The 21,299-nt window shown below is 42.9% G+C and overlaps 1 protein-coding gene across 1 annotated transcript; it reads right to left on the bottom strand.

Annotated features, from left to right (window-relative positions):
• Positions 1-6,369: 6,369 nt before the first annotated feature.
• LOC148546303 (uncharacterized) lies at positions 6,370-7,002 on the bottom strand. The gene has a single exon (XM_088499182.1). It carries the CDS (start codon positions 7,000-7,002, stop codon positions 6,370-6,372), a length of 633 nt encoding a protein of 210 aa, XP_088355308.1.
• Between the last annotated feature and the right edge of the window lie 14,297 nt (positions 7,003-21,299).

The raw sequence follows: 21,299 nt of genomic DNA, 5'->3' as shown, positions 1-21,299 counted from the left end.
ACAGGCATTCCAAGTCAGCTCAAGAATTCTGGCGTTTAACTCCCATTCTGGCACAAAAGCTGGAGTTAAACGCCCAAACTGGCACAAAAGCTGGCGTTTAACTCCAAGAAAAGTCTCTACACATGGAAGCTTCAATGTTCAGCCCAAGCACACACCAAGTGAGCCCGGAAGAAGATTTCTGCATTAATTACTGATTTCTGTAACCCTAGGCTACTAGTTCTCTATAAATAGGACCTTTCACTATTGTATTTACACACACACATCTTGGGACGTTTAGTCCTTAGACCTTTGAGGCTGGCTATTCGGCCATGATTACACTATTTGTTCTTATGTATTTTCAACGGTGGAGTTTCTACACACCATAGATTAAGGTGTCGAGCTCTGCTGTTCTTCATGAATTAATGCAATTACTACTGTTTTTCTATTCAATTCACGCCTAATTCTTCTCCAAGATATCACTTGTTCTTCAACTTGATGAATGTGATGATCTGTGACACTCATCATCATTCTCACCTATGAAAGCGTAACTGACAACCACTTCCGTTCTACTTTTGATTGAGTGCATATCTCTTGGGTTTCTAATCTAAGATTGGAACCTTCGTGGTATAGGCTAGAATTATTGGCGGCCATTCCTGAGATCCGGAACGTCTAAACCTTGTCTGTGGTATTCTGAGTAGGATCTGGGAAGGGATGACTGTGACGAGCTTCAAACTCGCGATTGTGGGGCGTGTTACAGACGCAAAAGGATCAATGGATCCTATTCCGACATGATCGAGAACCGACAGCTGATTAGCCGATGTTGTGACAGAGCATCAGGACCATTTTCACTGAGAGGACGGGATGTAGCCATTGACAACGGTGATGCCCAACATAAAGCTTGCCATGGAAAGGAGTATGAATGATTGGAAGAAGGCAATAGGAAAGCAGAGGTTCAAGGGGAACAAAGCATCTTCATACGCTTATCTGAAATCCACCAATGAATTACATAAGTATCTCTATCTTTATTTTATGTTTATTTTCATCACCTTAAACTCCATAACCATTTGAATCTGCTTGACTGAGATTTACAAGATGACCATAGCTTGCTTCAAGCCGACAGTCTCCGTGGGATCGACCCTTACTCACGTAAGGTATTACTTGGACGACCCAGTGCACTTGCTGGTTAGTTGTGCGGAATTGTGACAAAGTGTGATTCACGTTTGAGAGCTCCAAGTCTTTGGCACCATTGTTGATGATCACAATTTCGTGCACCACTTGCATGTTCAATTTAATAATTTCAATAGCTTATTCATCATGCATGCTATGTGTTTGTGAAATAACCCATATGGCATTATGCATTTTCCTAGATTATTCCATTCTACTATTCTAATGCCTGTTTTTCGCATAACCCCTTTCATATTTTATTCATTGAAAATAATTGTCAATACAAACGTGATGGCTAGTTTGTTACGAGTAATAACATATTTAAGTAATTAATGCTTGATCCATGCTACTCATGCCTTTGCCAGCATGCCAATAAACATCTTGCATCCAATTACCAAAAAAATGCACTTGCTTTATTCCCTTTGATTAACTTTTGACATGTAGTCATGACCATGTGTTAACAACGTCCTTTTTACCGTGCATTGTTTATCACCTATATCATCCTCAACCTTGCTCTATCCCTTTGAATTCAAAGTTACTTTCTTTTTTTCCCTTTTCAGGATGGCCACCAAGAAAGGAAAAGAGAAAGCTACTCCCAAACCACCAGCAAGGAGAGGAACAAAAAGAGCATTAGTGGCAGAGCCATCTTCAACTGCAGTTAAACCCTCAACAAAAAGAATTAAGAGGATTATAAAGGTTGATGAAAAAGAGAAAGCTTTCCCAGCAAAGGACACTGCGCGATTTACCAATCGCTACTGTGAGCAGATGTTCTCCATCCTGGCAGAAAGAAGTTACAACAACGAATACCTTCTTATCCTCCCAAACCATATTGCTAAATTTGTTGAGCCACAAATTGCACAAAGACAATGGGGTTTCCTACAGAGACAGCAAAGGCAAGTTAATCTTTCCTGGGTAGTTGAGTTCTACTCCAATTTCCACCTGCCAACCCTGCAGTCTGTCTATGTCCGTCAGAAGCAAATCCCCATTACAGAAGAGGCCATTCAACGAGCTTTAGATCTTCCCCCTACTCCAGAAGAACTGGATGCATTTCAAGAGGCCACACTCAAGCGCCAGATGTACCAATTTGACTGGGATGCTGTTCTCAGAGTTATCGCACTACCTGGCAGCAGATGGATCTACGGATACCATCGTTCCCATCCTAAGGGAATATTGGCTTCCGCACTTACCTTGGAGGCTCGAGTATGGGCACAGATTATGTCCCATTACGTATTTCTGAGCACCCACGAGTCCTCCTTCACTGCATACATGGCCATTCTACTATGTGCATCCTTACAGATCAACCTCTGAACATACCAAGACACATCCGGAATGCTATGGGACACGTACAAATCGCGGGCAACTTACCTTTTTCTGCCCTAGTCTCAGATCTTGTCTTAGCAGCCAGAGTCTCCTACAGAGCTGGGGACACCAAAGCCATGCTTCCACAGGATGATCAGTACGTCCCTAACGGGAAATATATTAGACCTCCAGCAGCCACTACAAGCCAGCCTACTGAACCGGCTGAGGACATTCCTCCTTCAACACCACAAGCACCTACAACAAACTAACTGCTCCATCAGATACTTGAAAGGTTGGATCGGCAAGAATAGAAAGCGAAGTTAAGAGAGCGCCGTAACAAGCGCCGATTCACACACCTCAAGGAGCTACTTAAGGGAAAATACAGAGACTCAGACACCCCAGACTCCACTTCCTTTACCAGCACAGGGAGCCATGACAGTCCCGACTGTGGAGATACTGCTACGATCCCACCTTTGTTCCTGACAGATGGCACCGAGGACGGTGCAAAGCCTTAAGTGTGGGGAGGTCGGTCAGTACCTGACTTCCGGAGGTAATTTCTATTCCCTAACACCAATAAAATAGGATATTTATTTAGTTTTTTTCTTTTGTAGAATAGGATAGATTGCATAGTAATAGATTAGTTGCATGCATGTTCTACTTGATTGAAAAGACAATAAGTTTCTTCTAAGACCCTATTTTTAGAACAAAATTTCACTAATTTTAATTAAAACTTTTGTGTTAAATTTGCTTGAAGTTATGTTTGGAACATGGTTTTTGAGTTAAAGAACACACAACCTGTGAGATTTGAGCCTTTATACATGGTTACATTATTTAACCATAATTATTTTATTCTTGTGTGTTTACTTCTCTATGATTGTAATCTATATTTTGTTTCATCCTATATGTCCAATGTTTAATATATTTATATGCTTGCATATGATTGAGGCCATTATTTGTTTAGCTCACTTATCCCAAATAAGCCTACCCTCTCAATAACCTTTGTTAGCCACTTTGAGCTTTTAAATCCCATTTGTTCTTTATTTTACCACATTACTAGCCTTAAGCAGAAAAATAATTATACATCCCAATTGAATCTTTGGTTAGCTTAAGATAGAATTGTGTGTGTTAATTAAGTATGGGAAAATTGTGGGAACAAAAGATAATGAGGGAATGTGTCATGATGATATAATGGAAATTTGGGTACCTACTCATGTGAAACTATAAGAATTAAAAATCTATGTGCATTGATAAGCTATGTTTATTTTTATGTTTATGTTAAAAAAAATAAAAAAAATAAAATCCAAAAATATTCAATAATTAAATAAGAGGACAAAATCACCCCAATGTTAAGTTAAGAATTCAAAGATCAATGCATGTATGATAAAATTAAAATGAAAGTTGATACATGAGTATGGAATGTGAAAGAGAAATTTTGGGTAGCTAGGTATTAAATTTAAGTTATATAGAATTTATATATGTGTGTTAGGTGAAAGCTTGGGTTAATTAAAGATTCAATTTATGAGCTCACTTAGCCATATATGTGCCCTTACCCATACCTTGACCCCATTACAACCTTGAAAAGACCTCATGATATTTGCATTGGTATATTAAATGTTGTTGATTGGTTAGATGAAGAACAAAAATTAGAAAGCATGATTAGAGAAGGATAGAGTGATTACCCTATACACTAGAGAGATTAGAGCATACATACATCATCAGTGAGGGTTCAATGCTTAAATTCTATGTTCCCTGCTTTCATGAGCTATCTTCTTGCATTTTTATCTGTTTTTACTGAATAAGAATTGAATTAGTGGAATTTGATTTGTGATTGTCTTGAAGAGCTTATTTACTTTTGACCAAGTGGACAAGAATCATATAGTTGCATTCACATATATAGGTTGCATTGCATTGCATGAGTTTTACATGTTCCTACTCATTTATTTTATCTCCTTCAACTAAGCATGAGGACATGCTAATGACTAAGTGTGGGGAGGTTGATAAACCACTATTTTATGGTTTATATTGTGCTTAATTGTGCGGTTTTATCAAATCTTTACCCACTTATTCATATGATTAGCATGCATTTATAATTCCTTCCTAAAAATACTTCATGGTTGAAAACTTGCTTCCTAGAGACTTTTAATTTTGTATTTTTAATTCTCCTTTATTCCATTCGATGCCGTGATCTGTGTGTTAAATGTTTCAGGATTTATAGGGCATGAATGACTTGGAGCTTAAAAAGGAAGCTTGCAAAAATGGAAGGAACACAAGAAATTGAGGAGATGACCAGCGAGAAGTGACGCGGACGCATGGCTCACGCGACCGCGCGACATAGAGGAAATTGCAGTGACGCGGACGCATGGCTCACGCGACCGCGCGGATTGGAAATTGCACAAGTGACGCGAAGGCGTGGACGATGCGCACGCGTGGCAAGGCAAAATGCTGGATGACGCGATCGCGTGGCATGCGCGATCTGCAGAATCTACAGAATTTGCTGGGGGCAATTTTGGGCCCTGTTTTGACCCAGTTTCGGCCCAGAAAGGCAGATTAGAGTCGGGGAACATGCAGAGACCAGAACATACATTCATTCCGCATAATTTTAGTTTTAGATCTGATTTTACTCCTCCTCTAGGTTTTCTCTCTACACATTCATAGTTCTTAGGATTTTGATTTTATCGCTTTTTGGATTGGGATATTGAGAAGAGTTATTACCTCCGCCAAGACTTCATTATTCTAGTTTATTTTCCTTACTTGTCTCTTACTCTTCCATGTCCTTAATTTATTCAGAATTTCTATTGGATTATTTCTAGAATTTATTTATACAAGAACTATTTTTATTTTTAATTGATCTTTTTGATTATTAGTTATTATGTCTTTCAGTATTTCTTTTCCTTATTTTGTGAAATTTACATTCATAATGAGCGAGTAGTTCCATAACTTGATTGGGAGATGATTGAAAGGAAACCTTGAGTTGGATTACTCAAGAGAAAAATTGTAATTGGGTTTATTGTTGGATTGTCCTCTAGTCACTGATACTAATCCTTTCCAAGGGGGAGGATTGGAACTTGTGAATAGAAATAGCTTTCCAACTTGCTTGACTTTCCTCTACCTAGTAAGGGATAACTAAGCAGAACAACCTTCAATTATCAATTAATCTTGAGAGTACTCCATCAAGGATATGGCTTCCAACTAATCTAATCCCAGTCAAGGCTTTTATTTAAATTACATAATTTCTCTGATTTAATTTCCTGTTATCAACTCAAACCATTTTTGAAAACATCTGATTAATAAAATAGCACATCTTTCTGCAACTCGTTGGGAGACGACCTGGGATTCATACTCCCAGTATTTTAATTTTAATTTTGTGACAACCCCTTCTAAATTGATAAGTGGATTTTTCGGCTGGTTAAGAACTGTACTTGCAACGTATCTCTTATAACAATTTCTTAACTCGCCAATTTCTGCCACATCAATGTCCGACCCGGGATGATCGACGACAAGCCGACCGACCTCTTCAGGTCAGGACTGTCCGACCTCTTCTCAAAGAGTTCGGCCAAATCACCAGGAAAAGCCCAAAAAGGGCCCAAACAGAGGAACACGACCCAAATCCAAAGGCAGCCCAAGCCTATAGAGATAAGGGCGGTTCCCTTGAAGATAAGATGACTTCACTCAAAGATAAGATAAGATAAGATAACTATCTTATCTCTAGAAAGGTCACTCCTCACCATTATAAATATACTGGAGCACCGTGGTATAACTCATACTCTGATTCTACTAAAAACCTACTTAATACCCTTGCTAACTTAAGCATCGGAGTCCCTTGCAGGTACCACCACCCTCCGGTGACGAAGGATCAGCACTATCCACAAGTCAGACACATCAGCACCGACCAACACAGAAGATCTCGTCCAAGATCGACCTACAATTTCAGGTAACCCTCGAAACGGTTTCCCTTCCTCTAGGGTCGCCTTTAAGGTTCAGGCTTTCGTTGTAACAGCGTCGCGCGAGTTTTTGGTCTCCCTTTACTATAGCGATCCCTTCTGGAGTTGGAAAGTTCATGCATAGATGTGGAGTGGAGACCACTGCGGTGAGCTGATTTAGCGTTGCCCGACCTATGAGGGCGTTGTATGCAGAGCTCACATCGACTATAATGTAGTCTATGCTTAGCATTCTAGACCGCGTTCCTTTTCCAAAGGTTGTGTGCAATGGGATGTACCCAAGTGGCTGGATTGGGGCGTCTCCAAGCCCGAATAGGCTATTAGGATATGCTCTGAGCCTTTTTTCTTGTAGGCCGAGCTTGTCAAAGGTGGATTTGAATAGGATATCTGCAGAGCTTCCTTGGTATACCAATGTTCGATGCAGATTGGTGTTGGCGAGTATAACGGTAATAACCACGGGGTCATCATGCCCCGGGAAGATGCCTGTGGCCTCTTCTTGAGTGAAGGTAATGGTGGGAAGGTCGGGTGACCTGTTCCCTTCTCCAACATGATACACCTCTTTAAGGTGTCTTTTGCGGGATGACTTAGAAATCTCTCCTCCTACGAATCCTCCGTTTATCATATGAACATGTCTCTCAGGGGTGTGAGGGGGGCGTTCAACTTGTCCGACCTCTTCATCCCTTCTTCTCTTTTTTGGTTCATCCACTTTATTGGCTATGAACCTATCTAATCTTCCTTCTCGGGCTAGTTTTTCTATGACATTCTTTAGGTCGTAACACTCATTGGTAGTGTGCTCGTAGATTCGATGGTATTCGCGGTATTTTGTCTGACTTCCTCCTCTTTTGTGTTTGATCGGGTGAGGGGGTGAAATTTTTTCAGTGTTGCACACTTCTCGGTAGACATCTACGCGGGTAGGAGAGTCCAGTTTTTGAGGTTTTTCCTAAGCGAGAGTTCTCCTCCATATTAATATACTTTTTTGCTCGTTCTTGTACCTCGTTCAGAGATGTTGGGTACTGTTCCGAGGGTTACCTGAAACTGTAGGCCGATCTCGAATGAGATCTTCTGTATAGGTCGGAGATAACGTGCCCGGCTGGCTGGTGGCAGCCGGAGCTGTTGTGTCCGACTTGTTGGACTGGCTGCACTTCTGATCCGTGGTCACCGGAGGGTGGGGGGTACCTGCAAGAGACTCCGATGCTTAAGTTAGCACGGGTATTAAGCAAGTTTATTGTAGAATCAGAGTATGAGTTATACCTGGGTACTCCAGTGTATTTATAGTGGTTGTAGAGTGACCTTTCTAGATAAGATAAGTTAGTTATCTTATCTTATCTTTATCTTTGAGTTGAGGTCAGCTTATCTTCAAGGGAACCGCCCTTATCTCTATAGGCTTGGACGACCTGTGGATTTGGGTCGTGTTCCTCTATTTGGGCCCTTTATTTGGGCTTCCCTGTCGATTTGGCCGACCTCTTTGAGAAGAGGTCGGATAGTATGACCTGAAGAGGTCGGTCGCTTTTGTCGCCAATCATCCCAGATCGGGTAGCTCGACCCAGGGTATAAATAGTGCCCCTGCTTGAGCTCGGTCTTCTTTTTTGAGGTCGAGTCCTTGACTTCGGTCCTTTTCTAGTGAAGCCGAACTCAAGCATTTAGTCGATTTCTTGTAGAACCTTTTTGAATGTGGAACGTTTTCTTCTGAAAGCGCGCGCTTGTGTATTAGCGCTTTGTTCTTGGGAACGTGCGAGGGTTTAAAACCTTCATTAATTGGTATTAATTGCCCCGTTTCCTTTGGCTTTATTTTGAATTTCTATACTCAGAAAACGGTTTCTTTTCTTCATCTTTCTTTGTAACTTCTCCCTTCGTTCTCTCACTTTCTGTTTTTCGCCTACATTTTGCCTTTGCGGCATCATTCAGCGATCCGGCGATTCTGTCTTTCTATCTTCAACCCTTCTGAGGCTCTGATATTTTCCAGGTTGGTTCCATTTACAATTTCTTTTCGTCTTTGTTGCTTTATCTTTAGTTTTGTGGTGAAGTTTTGATTTTGCTTAGTGAAAGTTTGGATCTTTCTTGTCGCGCCTGCTTGCTGTGTGTTCTGAGAGTTTCTTCGCCCTTTTCATGAACCTTTTCGCCTTTCCTATTTGTTTGATGCTTCTAGGGCTTTGCTTGTTCTACTGTCGCTTCTGTCCGATACCCAGAAAAACTGCATCTTTACTCACTTAATCGAAGATTGCTCCTTTGGTTTTTTGCCCTGTTGATAGCTTTTCCTGTTTGCTGCGATATTTGTTTTGTTTTTTTTTTTATTCTGAGAAAAGGTTGCGCCTTTGACGATTTCCGCTTGGCATGATGCTTTTTGCTGATAGACTGTAAAAAGATAGTGACTTTTTGTGTTCTGGCTTTCTTTTCTGAAATGTCTGTTATTTGAAATCTTTTCTTGTTTGAGAGATGCCGGGACGTAAGCTGTGAATTTTTCCTGAAACCTTGCTTTGTTACTGCCTCCAAAGGATGCCCCAAGACTTTGGTTTGAGTCTTGGGGTTTTTCTTTTCTGTTTGTTCTTCTGTATACTAGTCGAGTTATTTTGCCCCTCGTCCGAGATGTTTTTTGGTAATCCCATCTTCTTTTCTTATTGTAGGATTAGTTGGCCTCATGTCTTCTCGCAATAACATTGTAGAGATGTCTTCTAAGGTTCTCGAGGGGATGTCTGATTGGCTGGACTCCCTTGTCTTGATATGTGTCTCTGTGGTGGATGCTGATTTTTGTGTAGAGCTGAGGAAACATCATAGGATTTGTGGTAGCAGCACCCGGGAGAGGGATTATGAGCTTGTAGCTCCCGATTCTGATGAGAGGATTTGTTTTCCTACTTCGGTCGAGGGGGAGCGTCCCTTTTTCTATGCCTATGAATATTTCTTCAGTCAGTTGGACATTACATTTCCTTTTACTACTTTCGAAACCGATTTGTTGTGGTCTTGTAATATTGCCCCATCCCAGCTTCATCCGAATTCCTGGGTTTTATCAAGATTTTTCAGCTGCTTTGCCAAGAGTTAGGTATAACACCTTCTCAGACTCTGTTCCTCTATCTTTTTATTTCTGCCAAGCCCGGATGGTCTTCCAAAAAGAAAGCTTCCTGGGTTTCTTTCAGGTCGGCCCAAGGGCATAAAGTTTTTGCCATGTATGATGAGTCTTTTAAAGATTTTAAGAATTATTTCTTCCGAGTCCGTGCTGTTGAGGGGGCCCGCCCCTTTTTTCTTGATGAAAATGATGAGCCTGCCTTTCCTCTAGAATGGCAAAAGAATGTGAGAGTGTCTCGCTATACCTGAGAGATGCTTGACGAGGTTGAACGAGCTTTTGTAGTTGTTCTTGAAGATTTATGGGGGAAACCACCCCATCTTGATACAAAAAGGTTTTTGAGTGACCCGTCTTTGGTCCGAACTGTTTTAGGCACTGTCCGACTTGTTTATATACTTGCTTTTAATTCCACTTCTTTTTGTGATTGTAACCCATTGCTGTGGTCGATTCTGCATTTTCAGAGATGTCGAAAAATAACGATTCTATGAAGGCCTACAAGAAGGCAAAGAAGGCTGCAGCTGCTCAAAATATCTCGGCCAAGGTGGCGGGAGAGTGATCTTCCCAAGTTCCGGTGAAGCCGCCTGTGCCGAGTTCTCCTGGCCCAAGGAGGGTAATTCCCACTCCTAGGGTTCGCCTGGCCGAGCCTCCGCAGTCTTCCGCTGCTACTTCTGGTGCTCCTCCCAACAAGAAACAAAAAACAATTGAGCCTTTCAACCTTGATGCCCCTGATTTTGATGCGGTCGAGTTTGTAGATCAGCAGATCGGTGCATACGGTGTCCTTCCTATGGATGATGTATCACTTCTTCGTCATTTGGACTTTATAACTCGGAGTAGTGTAAAAATGGCACATATGGAAGCTACCTTGTACCGAACTGCTCAAAATTTTCCTCTCCATGCCACCAAAGCCTTCATGGAGGAGGACAAACAAGAGTTTGATTGGATGAAGGGCTTGAAGGAGGAGCTTGAGGTGAAAGTAGCTAAACTGGAGAAGGATATGGAGAACGAGAAGGCTAGCTCTCTTGCCTTGGCGGCCTCTATGAGGTTGGCCGAGGACACTGCTTTGAGGCATAAGGACAGTTACGTCACATCTTATCGGGAGGTAATACGTCTGAGGGAGGAGTTAGAGTCTGCCCGAGTTGACTACTCTGAGCTCCAAGGTCATCTTGTCGGCAGTGTAAACGCTGCTTATGATAATTTGAAGGAGCAGGTTCAAGTTCTCGCTCCTGAGGTTGATCTTACTCTTTTTAGCTTGGACAATATTGTGAGGAATGGTAAGATTGTTCCCGACGACCAAGATGATGATGATGTCGAACCTCCCTCTGCGCCTGCTGCTAAAGTGTCGACCTCTATAGTTTCTTCTGCTGGGATTGCTCGTCCAGAATTAGATCCTGATTGTCAAATTCTGAATAGGGACGACGGTACGGTGGATGCAGTACCTCTCCAAACTCGCCCTCCTTCACCCCAGACTGATGCTACCAAGAAGGCTCCCGATCTTAACTAATTTTTCTTGGATGTTTGTGTGGATAGCCCGATTTGAGGGCTTTTAAACTCTTTATTTTGTAGTCTTGAATATCATGCTGACTGTTGATACTCCTTTTGGTTGCTTGTTTAGCAAATTTTGATTTTGAAAAAACAACAAGTAGCTTTCAAGCTTTTTGGGCCTGGCCCTGAAGTTTGTTATAATATTTTATATTATGCTTGTTTGCACTTGTCTTGACACCTTTCTGGGTTTTGAGAGTGTTAGAGCCTTGCTGCTCGGCCCCTTTGGATTGCCTTGTACTTACTGCTTGTAGCTTGGATCCTTTGAGGTTGTGGATATGTGGGTCCAACTTGTATTTCGGTTTTCTCGCTTTTACTTGTATTTGTTTCTAGCACTCCGTAACCGATTTCTTCACGTTGGTCCGCTTTTCAGTTATTTTTGTAATCCTCTTTCTTGGACCCTTGTTAGGTCTCTTTCAGGGACTACTTTTATAACTTATTTGTGGGAGACCGACTTTTTTGCGTCGTTCTTTTCCGAGTTATTTTGTAATCCTCTTTCTTGGACCTTTGTCAGGTCTCTTTCAGGGATTACTTTTATAACTTGTTGTTTGTAGGAGGTTGACTTTTTTATGTCGTCCTCTTCTAAGTTGTTTTTTATAACCCTCTTTCTTGGACCTTTGTCAGGTCTCTTTCAGGGATTACTTTTATAACTTGTTGTTTGTAGGAGGTTGACTTCTTTACGTCGTCCTCTTCTAAGTTATTTTTTGTAATCCTCTTTCTTGGATCTTTGTCAGGTCTCTTTCAGGGATTACTTTTATAACTTGTTTTTCGTAGGAGACCGACTTCGTCATGTCGATATCTTCTAAGTTATAGCAATTCCTCTTTTATAGGGTTGGCCAGACCTCTTTCCAGGGATTTGCTGATAACTTGGGTTGACTTGGTCCGACTTCTCAACGTCGGCCAATCTTTAAGTTATTATTTAGCAATTCATAAGACCTCGTCAGGTTCTTTTTTCGGATCACTTTTGATAACTTCTTGCATTATTCTGTGTTCATCTTTGCCGATTTGTAGAAGGTGGTTTCTATCTTCCTTTGGTCGACCTTTAGATGAATCGCATTTTCATCTTTATTGGTCTTTTATCGTGATCGTGCAGTGAATCTGTTTTTCACTTTCTGCCGATCTGTTGCTTTATAATCGGACGATGAATGCTTCAGATTAATGCATCTTGAGAATTTGTAGAATATCTAAAATATATTTTATTCAAAAGAAAGTGCAAATATATACATGTTGGAGTTTTTCATCCTTTTAAGTCGGATAATATCTGGATCTCAACTTGGTGCCTCATTAAAAAATCTTTTCAGGAAAAAGAGTGCATCCTATGATGAGATCTTTTACCTTCTCTAGCTATAGTACCTTCTTAGGTTGCAGGCGTGCCACGATCTGGGAAGCTCTCGTCCATCGAGTTCGGACAGTCTGTAGTAGCCCTTCCCAAGTACTTCTATGACTCGGTAGGATCCTTTCCAGTTTGCTGCCAACTTTCCTTCTCCGGGTCGAGTTGTTCCAATATCATTTCGGATTAGGATGAGATCATTCTCCGCGAAACCTCTTGGCACTACCTTTTGATTATATCTTGAAGCCATTCGACGCTTTAGCGCTTTTTCCCTTATCCGAGCTCTTTCTTGGATTTCCGGAAGTAGGTCGAGTTCTTCTCTTTGAAGTTGAGAGTTGGCTTCTTCATTGTAGTGGACTACTCTAGGCGACCCTTCCTCGACCTCTACTGGGATTATTGCCTCCACTCCGTATGCTAATCGAAACGGTGATTCGTTTGTGGTGGAATGTGGCGTAGTTCGATATGCCCATAGGACCTATGGAAGTTCTTCAGCCCAAGCTCCCTTCGCATCTTGTAGTCTCCATTTCAACCCAGCCAATATGACTTTGTTGGCAGCTTCGGCTTACCCATTGGCTTGAGGATGTTCGACAGAGGTGAACTGGTGCTTTATGTTCAAGTCGGCTACTAATTTCCTGAAGCCTGCATCTGTGAATTGAGTGCCATTGTCTGTGGTGATGGAGTATGGAACTCCGAACCTCGTGACAATGTTCCTATATAGGAATTTTTTACTTCTTTGAGCAGTGGCGTTGGCTAGGGGCTTTGCCTCAATCCACTTTGTGAAATAGTCTGCTCCGACTATGAGGAATTTGACTTGTCCTGATCCTTGGGGAAAGGGTCTGAGAAGATCGAGTCCCCATTTTACAAATGGCCAAGGCGAAGTTACGCTGATGAGCTCTTCTGGCGGAGCGATGCGAAAGTTGGCATGTTTCTGGCATGGGGGACATGTCTTTACAAATTCTGTAGCTTCTTTTTGTAGAGTTGGCCAGTAAAATCCCGCCCGAAGTACCTTTTTGGTGAGAGCTTGTGCCCCGAGATGATTGCCACAAATGCCGCTGTGTACTAAATCTAAAACTTCCCTTGTGTTGGAGGTCGGCACACATTTTAGTAGTGGTATTGAAATCCCTCTTTTATATAGGGTGTTGTTTACGATGGTGTAGTACTGAGCCTCCCTTTTTAACCTCTTTGCCTCCTTCTCATTTATGGGGAGTGTTTCTATTTTGAGGTAATTAATTATCGGGGTCATCCATCCTTGATCTTGGCTTATTATGGCTAGGACTTTTTCCTCTTCCGAGATTGATGGATTCTGCAGCATTTCCTGGATAAGGCTTCTATTGTTGCCCCCTGGTTTGGTGCTGGCTAATTTTGAGAGTGCATTGGCTCGGGCATTTTGTTCGCGGGTATGTGGCAGATCTTATATTACCCGAGTTGTCCGAGCTGTTCCTTGGTTTTATCCAAATACTTTTTCATGGTGGGATCTTTGGCTTGGTAGCTCCCTGTTATTTGTGAGGTGACTACTTGTGAATCGCTGAAGACGTTGAGTTTTTGAGCTCCAACCTCCTTAGCCAGCTTCAAACCAGCTAGTAACGCTTCGTATTCCGCCTGGTTGTTTGAGGCCGGGAACCCAAATTTGAGGGAAAGCTCAATTTGGGTTCCTTGGTTGCTTTCTATTATCACACCTGCGCCATTTCCAGTCTTATTTGAAGACCCGTCCACGTAGAGATTCTATCCTGTAGGGGTTTCTAGGGTATCTGTGAATTCTGCAATGAAGTCGGCCAAGTATTGTGATTTGATGGCTGTTCGAGCTTCATATTGGAGGTCGAACTCGGATAACTCGACTGACCATTGTAAAATTCTGCCTGCTAAATCTGTTTTCTGCAATATCCCTTTTATGGGCTGGTCGGTTCGAACCTTAATGGTGTGAGCCTGGAAGTACGGGCGAAGTCATCGAGATGTCAGTATGAGAGCATAGGCAAACTTTTATATTTTTTGGTAGTTCAGCTCGGATCCCTGTAGCGCTTTACTAACGAAGTATACAGGTTGTTGCCCTTTGTCGTCCTCTCGAACTAGTGCTGAGGCTACTGCTCGACTTCCTACCGCAAGGTACAATACAAGTGGTTCTTCCTCTCGTAGTCGAGTTAGGATAGGTGGTCGTCCCAGGAAACTTTTGAAATCCTGGAAGGCTTGCTTGCATTCCCTTGTCCATTCGAAGTTCTTTCCTTTCCTTAGAGTGGCATAGAAAAGAAGGGATCTTATCGCTGATCCCGCTAGGAACCTGGACAAGGCTGTCAACCTCCCGTTGAGTTGTTGTACTTCTTTGACACAAGCTGGGCTCTTCATGTTGAGTATGGCCTGGCATTTATCCGGGTTTGCCTCAATTTCTCTTTGTGTGAGCATAAAACCCAAGAACTTTCCTGCTTCTACTGCAAAAGTGCATTTTGCGGGATTGAGGCGCATATCATGCTTCCTTATAGTGTCGAACACTTGGGCCAGGTTGGATAATAATGTCTCTTCACTTTATGTCTTTATTAACATGTCGTCCACGTAGACTTCCATGATTTTTCCGATATGATCTGAAAAGACTTTATTCATTAGCCTTTGATACGTAGCTCCCGCATTCTTGAGACCGAAAGGCGTTACAATGTAGCAGTAATTTGCTTTTGGCGTCAAAAACGAGGTCTTTTCTTGATCTGGTGGATACATGGGAATTTGGTTGTATCTGAAATATGCATCCATAAACGAGAGGTATCTATATCTGGATGAAGCATCTACCAGAGCGTTGATACTTGGGAGTGGGTAAGGATCTTTTGGGCAGGCTTTGTTGAGATCGGTGTAGTCGGTGCACATTCGCCATTTTCCATGTGATTTTTCACCAAGACGACGTTAGCTAGCCATAGTGGGTACTTGACTTCTCTTATGAATCCTGCCTCCAGTAGTGCTTGTACCTGTTCTTCCACAGCTTGGGATCGTTCTGGCCCAAGTTTTCTTCGTCTCTACTGTACTGGCCGAGATCTTGGATAGATCGCCATTTTGTGACTCATTAGCTTGGGGTCCATGCCTGGCATGTCTGCAACTTTCCATGCGAAGAGATCGATATTATCTCGTAAGAACTGTACTAGTAATTCTTTTGCGTCTCCCTTCAGGATCGTGCCAATATTAGTTGTTTTGTCCGAGGTATCCCTGATCTGCACTTTCTCTATTTCTCCTTCGAGTTGTGGACGGAGTTCTTCACGTCTCTGAACTCCACCGAGCTCAATTGTATAGAACTCTTCTCCTCTGCCTCTAAGGTTTAGACTTTCGTTATAACAGCGGCGTGCCATCTTTTGATCTGCTTTTATTGTAGCTATCCCTTCTATAGTTGGGAATTTCATGCATATATGTGGAGTTGAGACTATTGCGCCGAGTTGATTTAGTGTTGTCCGACCTATTAGGGCATTGTAGGATGAACTCACGTCGACCACGATGTAGTCTATCTTGAGTGTTTTGGATTGGTTTTCTTTTTCGAAGGTTGTATGTAGTGACACGTATCCCAGCGGTTGTACTGGGGTATCTTCCAGTCCGAACAGGCTGTTAGGGTATGCTCTAAGCTCCTTTTCTTCTAAGCCAAGCTTGTCGAAGGCAGTTTTGAATAAGATATCGGCGTTGCTTCCTTGGTCTATTAATGTGCGGTGGAGATTGGCGTTTGCCAGTATGATGGTGATGACCATGGCGTCGTCGTGTCCTGAGATGATACCGGATGCATCTTCTTTGGTGAATGTGATTGCAGGGATGTCGGGAGCTTCCTCCTTTCCTTCAACATGATATACTTCTTTGAGATATCTTTTGCGGGATGATTTGGAGATTCCTCCTCCTAAAAATCCTCTGTGTATCATATGGACATGTCTTTCTGGCGTACGAGGTGATCGCTCGATTCGTCCGACATCTTCATCCCTTCTTCTCTTTCTTTGATCATCATCTTGAGTGGCCAGAATCCGATCTAGTTTTCCTTTTCTTACTAATTTTTCTATGATGTTTTTTAAGTCGAAGCATTTGTTGGTGGAATGCCCTCGGACTCGGTGATATTCACAGTATTCGTTCCGATTTCCTCCTCCTCTTTTACCTTTGAGTGGTCGAGCTGGGGGTATCTTTTCCGTATGGCAGACTTCTTTGTAGACATCTACCAGGGATACCCTAAGAGAGGTGTAATTATGATATTTTTTAATTTTCTCCCCTTGTCGATCTTCCTTCTTTTTGGATTCTTTATCTTTGTCCCGGTAGGAGAATCCGGATTTTGAGGTTTCTCCCAACCGAGAGTTTTCTTCCATGTTGATATATTTTTCCGCTCGCTCCTGCACCTCATCCAAAGATGTGGGATATTTCTTCGATATAGATTGGCTGAAAGGTCCCTCTCGTAGGCCATTGATGAGGCCCATGATGGCGGCCTCTGTTGGCAAGCTTTGTATGTCTAGGCATATTTTGTTGAATCTTTCCATGTAGTTACGAAGACTTTCCCGATCTCCTTGCCTGATTCCTAGTAGACTGGGGGCGTGCTTGGCCTTGTCTTTTTGGATGGAGAATCTGGCCAGGAATTTTTTGGCTAGGTCGTCAAAGTTTGAGATGGACTTAGGAGGTAAGTTGTCGAACCATCTAATTGCTGTCTTCGTGAGGGTCGTTGGAAAAGCTTTGCAGCGAACAGCGTCCGAGGCGTCAGTGAGGTACATCCTGCTTCTGAAGTTGCTGAGGTCATGGTTGGGATCTGTAGTGCCATCATACAGAGTCATGTCCGGGAGTTTGAAGTCCTTAGGAATTTTAGTTTTCATGATGTCCCTAGTGAATGGATCTTGATCTTTGTGTGAATTGTCCTCAGGGGTGGTCCGGGTAGCCTTTGCTTTGAGATCGGCTTCGAGTTGTAGGATTTTATCTTCTAGCTCTCGACGTCGCCTTACCTCTCTTTGTAGATCCTTGCCAACTTCTCGTTGATGCTGGCTTTCTTTTTCAAGTAGCTTTAGACGATCTTGAAGCGCTTCTATTACTCCCGGATGTGATGAGTTTTTGCCTCTGTTAGATTCCAGAGTATCTTTTGGTGTAGCGTCCACGTTTTTGTGCGGCGTTCTGTCCTCTAGATCTGAATCATGGTCGTTGTCATGGTCGTCCGCCATGATGATGGGATGACTTCCAGGTTCTCCGGCAATGGCGCTAATGTTCCGAGGATTACCTGAAACTGTAGGCCGATCTCGGATGAGATCTTCTGTACAGGTCAGAGATAACGTGCCCGGCTGGCTGGTGGCGGCCGGAGCTGTTGTGTCTGACTTGTTGGACTGGCTGCACTTCGAATCCGTGGTCACCGGAGGGTGGGGGTACCTGCAAGAGACTCCGATGCTTAAGTTAGCACGGGTATTAAGCAGGTTTATTGTAAAATCAGAGTATGAGTGATGAGCGGATAATTTATACGCTTTTTGACATTGTTTTTAGTATGTTTTTAGTAGGATCTAGTTACTTTTAGGGATGTTTTTAATAGATTTTGTGTTAAATTCACATTTATGGACTTTACTATGAGTTTGTGTGTTTTTCTGTGATTTCAGGCATTTTCTGGCTGAAATTGAGGGACTTGAGCAGAAATCAGATTCAGAGGTTGAAAAAGGACTGCTGATGCTGTTGGATTCTGACCTCCCTGCACTTAAAGTGGATTTTCTGGAGCTACAGAACTCAAAATGGCGCGCTTCCAATTGCATTGGAAAGTAGACATCCAGGGCTTTCCAGCAATATATAATAGTCCATACTTTGGCTAAGAATTGACGACGTAAACAGGCGTTCAACGCCAGCCTTCTGCCCAAATCTGGCGTCCAGCGCCAGAAAAGGATCCAAAACCAGAGTTGAACGCCCAAACTGGCACAGAAACTGGCGTTCAACTCCACAAATGGCCTCTGCACGTGCTACACTTAAGCTCAGCCCAAACACACACCAAGTGGGCCCAGGAAGTGGATTTATGCATCAATTACTCACTCATGTAAACCCTAGTGACTAGTTTATTATAAATAGGACCTCTTACTATTGTATTAGACGTCTTTTTGACCATCTTTGGATTACCTTATGATCCTTTGATCACGTTTTAGGGGGCTGGCCATCTCGGCCATGCCTGGACCTTCACTTATGTATTTTCAACGGTAGAGTTTCTACACTCCATAGATTAAGGTGTGGAGCTCTGCTGTTCCTCAAAGATTAATGCAAGTACTACTGTTTTCTATTCAATTCTTCTTATTTCGCTTCTAAGATATCCATTCGCACCCAAGAACGTGATGAAGGTGATGATTATGTGTGACGCTCATCATCCTTCCCCCTTATGAACGCGTGCCTGACAAACACTTCTGTTCTACATGAATTAAGCTAGAATGAATATCTCTTAGATCTCCTAACCAGAATCTTCGTGGCGTAAGCTAGAATGATGGCGGCATTCAAGAGAATCCGGAAGGTCTAAACCTTGTCTGTGGTATTCTGAGTAGGATTCAATGATTGAATGACTGTGACGAGCTTCAAACTCGCGATTGTTGGGCGTTAGTGACAGACGCAAAAGGAGGGTGAATCCTATTCCAGCATGATCGGGAACCGACAGATGAATAGCCGTGCCGTGACAGGGTGCGTGAGCATATTATTCACTGAGAGGAGGGGATGTAGCCACTGACAACGGTGATGCCCTTGCATACAGCCAGCCATGGAAAGGAGTAAGACTGATTGGATGAAGATAGAAGGAAAGCAGAGGTTCAGAGGAACGAGAAGCATCTCCATTCGCTTATCTGAAATTCCTACCAATGATTTACATAAGTATCTCTATCCCTATTTTATCATTCATTATTCGAAAATCATATCACTGTTTTATATCTGCCTGACTGAGATTTACAAGGTGACCATAGCTTGCTTCATACCAACAATCTCCGTGGGATTCGACCCTTACTCACGTAAGGTATTACTTGGACGACCCAGTGCACTTGCTGGTTAGTTGTATCGAAGTTGTGACAATTATGAATTAAGATCAAAGCACCAAGCTTTGGAGCCATTACCAGGGATTGTTCGAGCCTGGACATCACAATTTCGTGCACCAATGAGTTATACCTAGGTACTCCAGTGTATTTATAGTGGTTGTAGAGTGACCTTTCTAGATAAGATAAGTTAGTTATCTTATCTTATCTTTATCTTTGAGTTGAGGTCAGCTTATCTTCAAGGGAACCGCCCTTATCTCTATAGGCTTGGACGGCCTGTGGATTTGGGTCGTGTTCCTCTATTTGGGCCCTTTATTTGGGCTTCCCTGTCGATTTGGCCGACCTCTTTGAGAAGAGGTCGAATAGTATGACCTGAAGAGGTCGGTTGCTTTTGTCGCCAATCATCCCATATCGGGTAGCTCGACCCAGGGTATGAACAGGTACTTTTTGGATATGGAGTGGCTAAAGGGTCCTTCTCGCAGACCATTGATGAGACCCATGATGACTGCTTCTGTTGACAGACTTTGTATATCCAAACATGCTTTGTTGAACCTTTCCATATAGCTGCAAAGGCTTTTTCGATCTCCTTGTTTAACTCCCAGTAAGCTTGGAGCGTGTCTGGTCTTGTCCTTTTGGATGGAAAACCTAGGGAGGAACTTTTTGGCTAGGTCGTCGAAACTTGTGATTGATCTTAGAGGCAAACTGTCGAACCATTTTATTACTGTTTTTGTCAGGGTAGTCGGAAAAGCTTTGTATCGAATTGCATCTGGGGCATCTGTGAGATACATCCTGCTTCTGATATTGCTGAGATGATGGCTTGGATCAGAGGTACCATCATATGGGGTCATGTCAGGAGCTTTGAAGTCCTTTGGGACTTTAGCTTTCATAATCTCTTTAGTGAATGGATCTTGATCCTTGCGGGAGTTATCCTCAAGGTTGGAATGAGCCGTTTTGGTTTGGAGATTGGCCTCGAGCTTTGCGAGCTTCTCTTCTAGCTCTCGACGACGTCTCGCTTCTCTTCGGAGGTCTCTCTCGGCCTCACGCTGATGTTCGGCCTCTTGTTCCACCTGTTTGAGACGATTCTGCTGTTCACGGAGGGCATCTAAGATTTTGGTGTTTGGAGATTGCTTATCCCCCTTGGTTTGAGCCACATCCTTTGATGCGGCATCCGTATTTTTAAGCGGGATTCTTTCTTCCAAACCGGAGTTGTAGTCATTGTCAAGGTTGTCCGCCATGATGAGGAGATGACTTCTAGGTTCCCCGGCAACGGCGTCAATGTTCCGAGGGTTACCTGAAACTGAAGGTCGATCTCGGATGAGATCTACTGTGGTGGCTGGAGCTGTTGTGTCTGACTTTTTGGATCTGGTGGTGCTGATCCTTGATCACCGGAGGGTGGTGGTACATGCAAGAGACTCCGATGCTTAAGTTAGCATGGGCTTTTAGCAGGTTTTTTTATGTAGAATCAGAGTATAAGTTATACCTGGGTGCTCCATTGTATTTATAGTAGTGTGGAGTGACTTCCCTTGAGATAAGATAAGTTATCTTATCTTATCTTTTGTGGGTGAGTCCCCTTATCTTTGGCCAGCCACCTTTAGGTGGGCTGTGATCTTCTGCTTTGGGCCTGTTTAGGCTCTTATAGCGATTTGGCCGAGCTCTTTGTGAAGAGGTCGGTAATGGACCAACCTTTCAAGAGGTCGGTCGTTCCGATCTTCGTCCAACTCGGATCACAGAGGTCGACCCAGGGTATGAACACTAACCAACAATCAAATTCAAATATCTTCTTTATCTTGGCCAAACAAGATAAGATAAGATAAATCACCTCCACCCATATAAAGGGGAGCCCCAGGCCCCCTCAAGTATGTCATTTACTCTACAGATCCATTCTGACTTGAGCATTGGAGTGTCTTTGCAGGTACCACCCCATTGCTCCAGTCGAATAATCCGGCATCCGCCTTAACCCAAAGGTTCCCGATCCATCTCACAACTCGTACCAGAGGCTTCCAGTACATTGGCACCGTCTGTGGGGACCTACAACGTCGTGATGG

This window comes from Arachis ipaensis, chromosome B9, assembly GCF_059453495.1.
Source record: "Arachis ipaensis isolate K30076 ecotype BB chromosome B9, ASM5945349v1, whole genome shotgun sequence".
NCBI lineage: Eukaryota > Viridiplantae > Streptophyta > Magnoliopsida > Fabales > Fabaceae > Arachis > Arachis ipaensis.
This window is presented reverse-complemented; position numbering and strand designations above follow the sequence as displayed.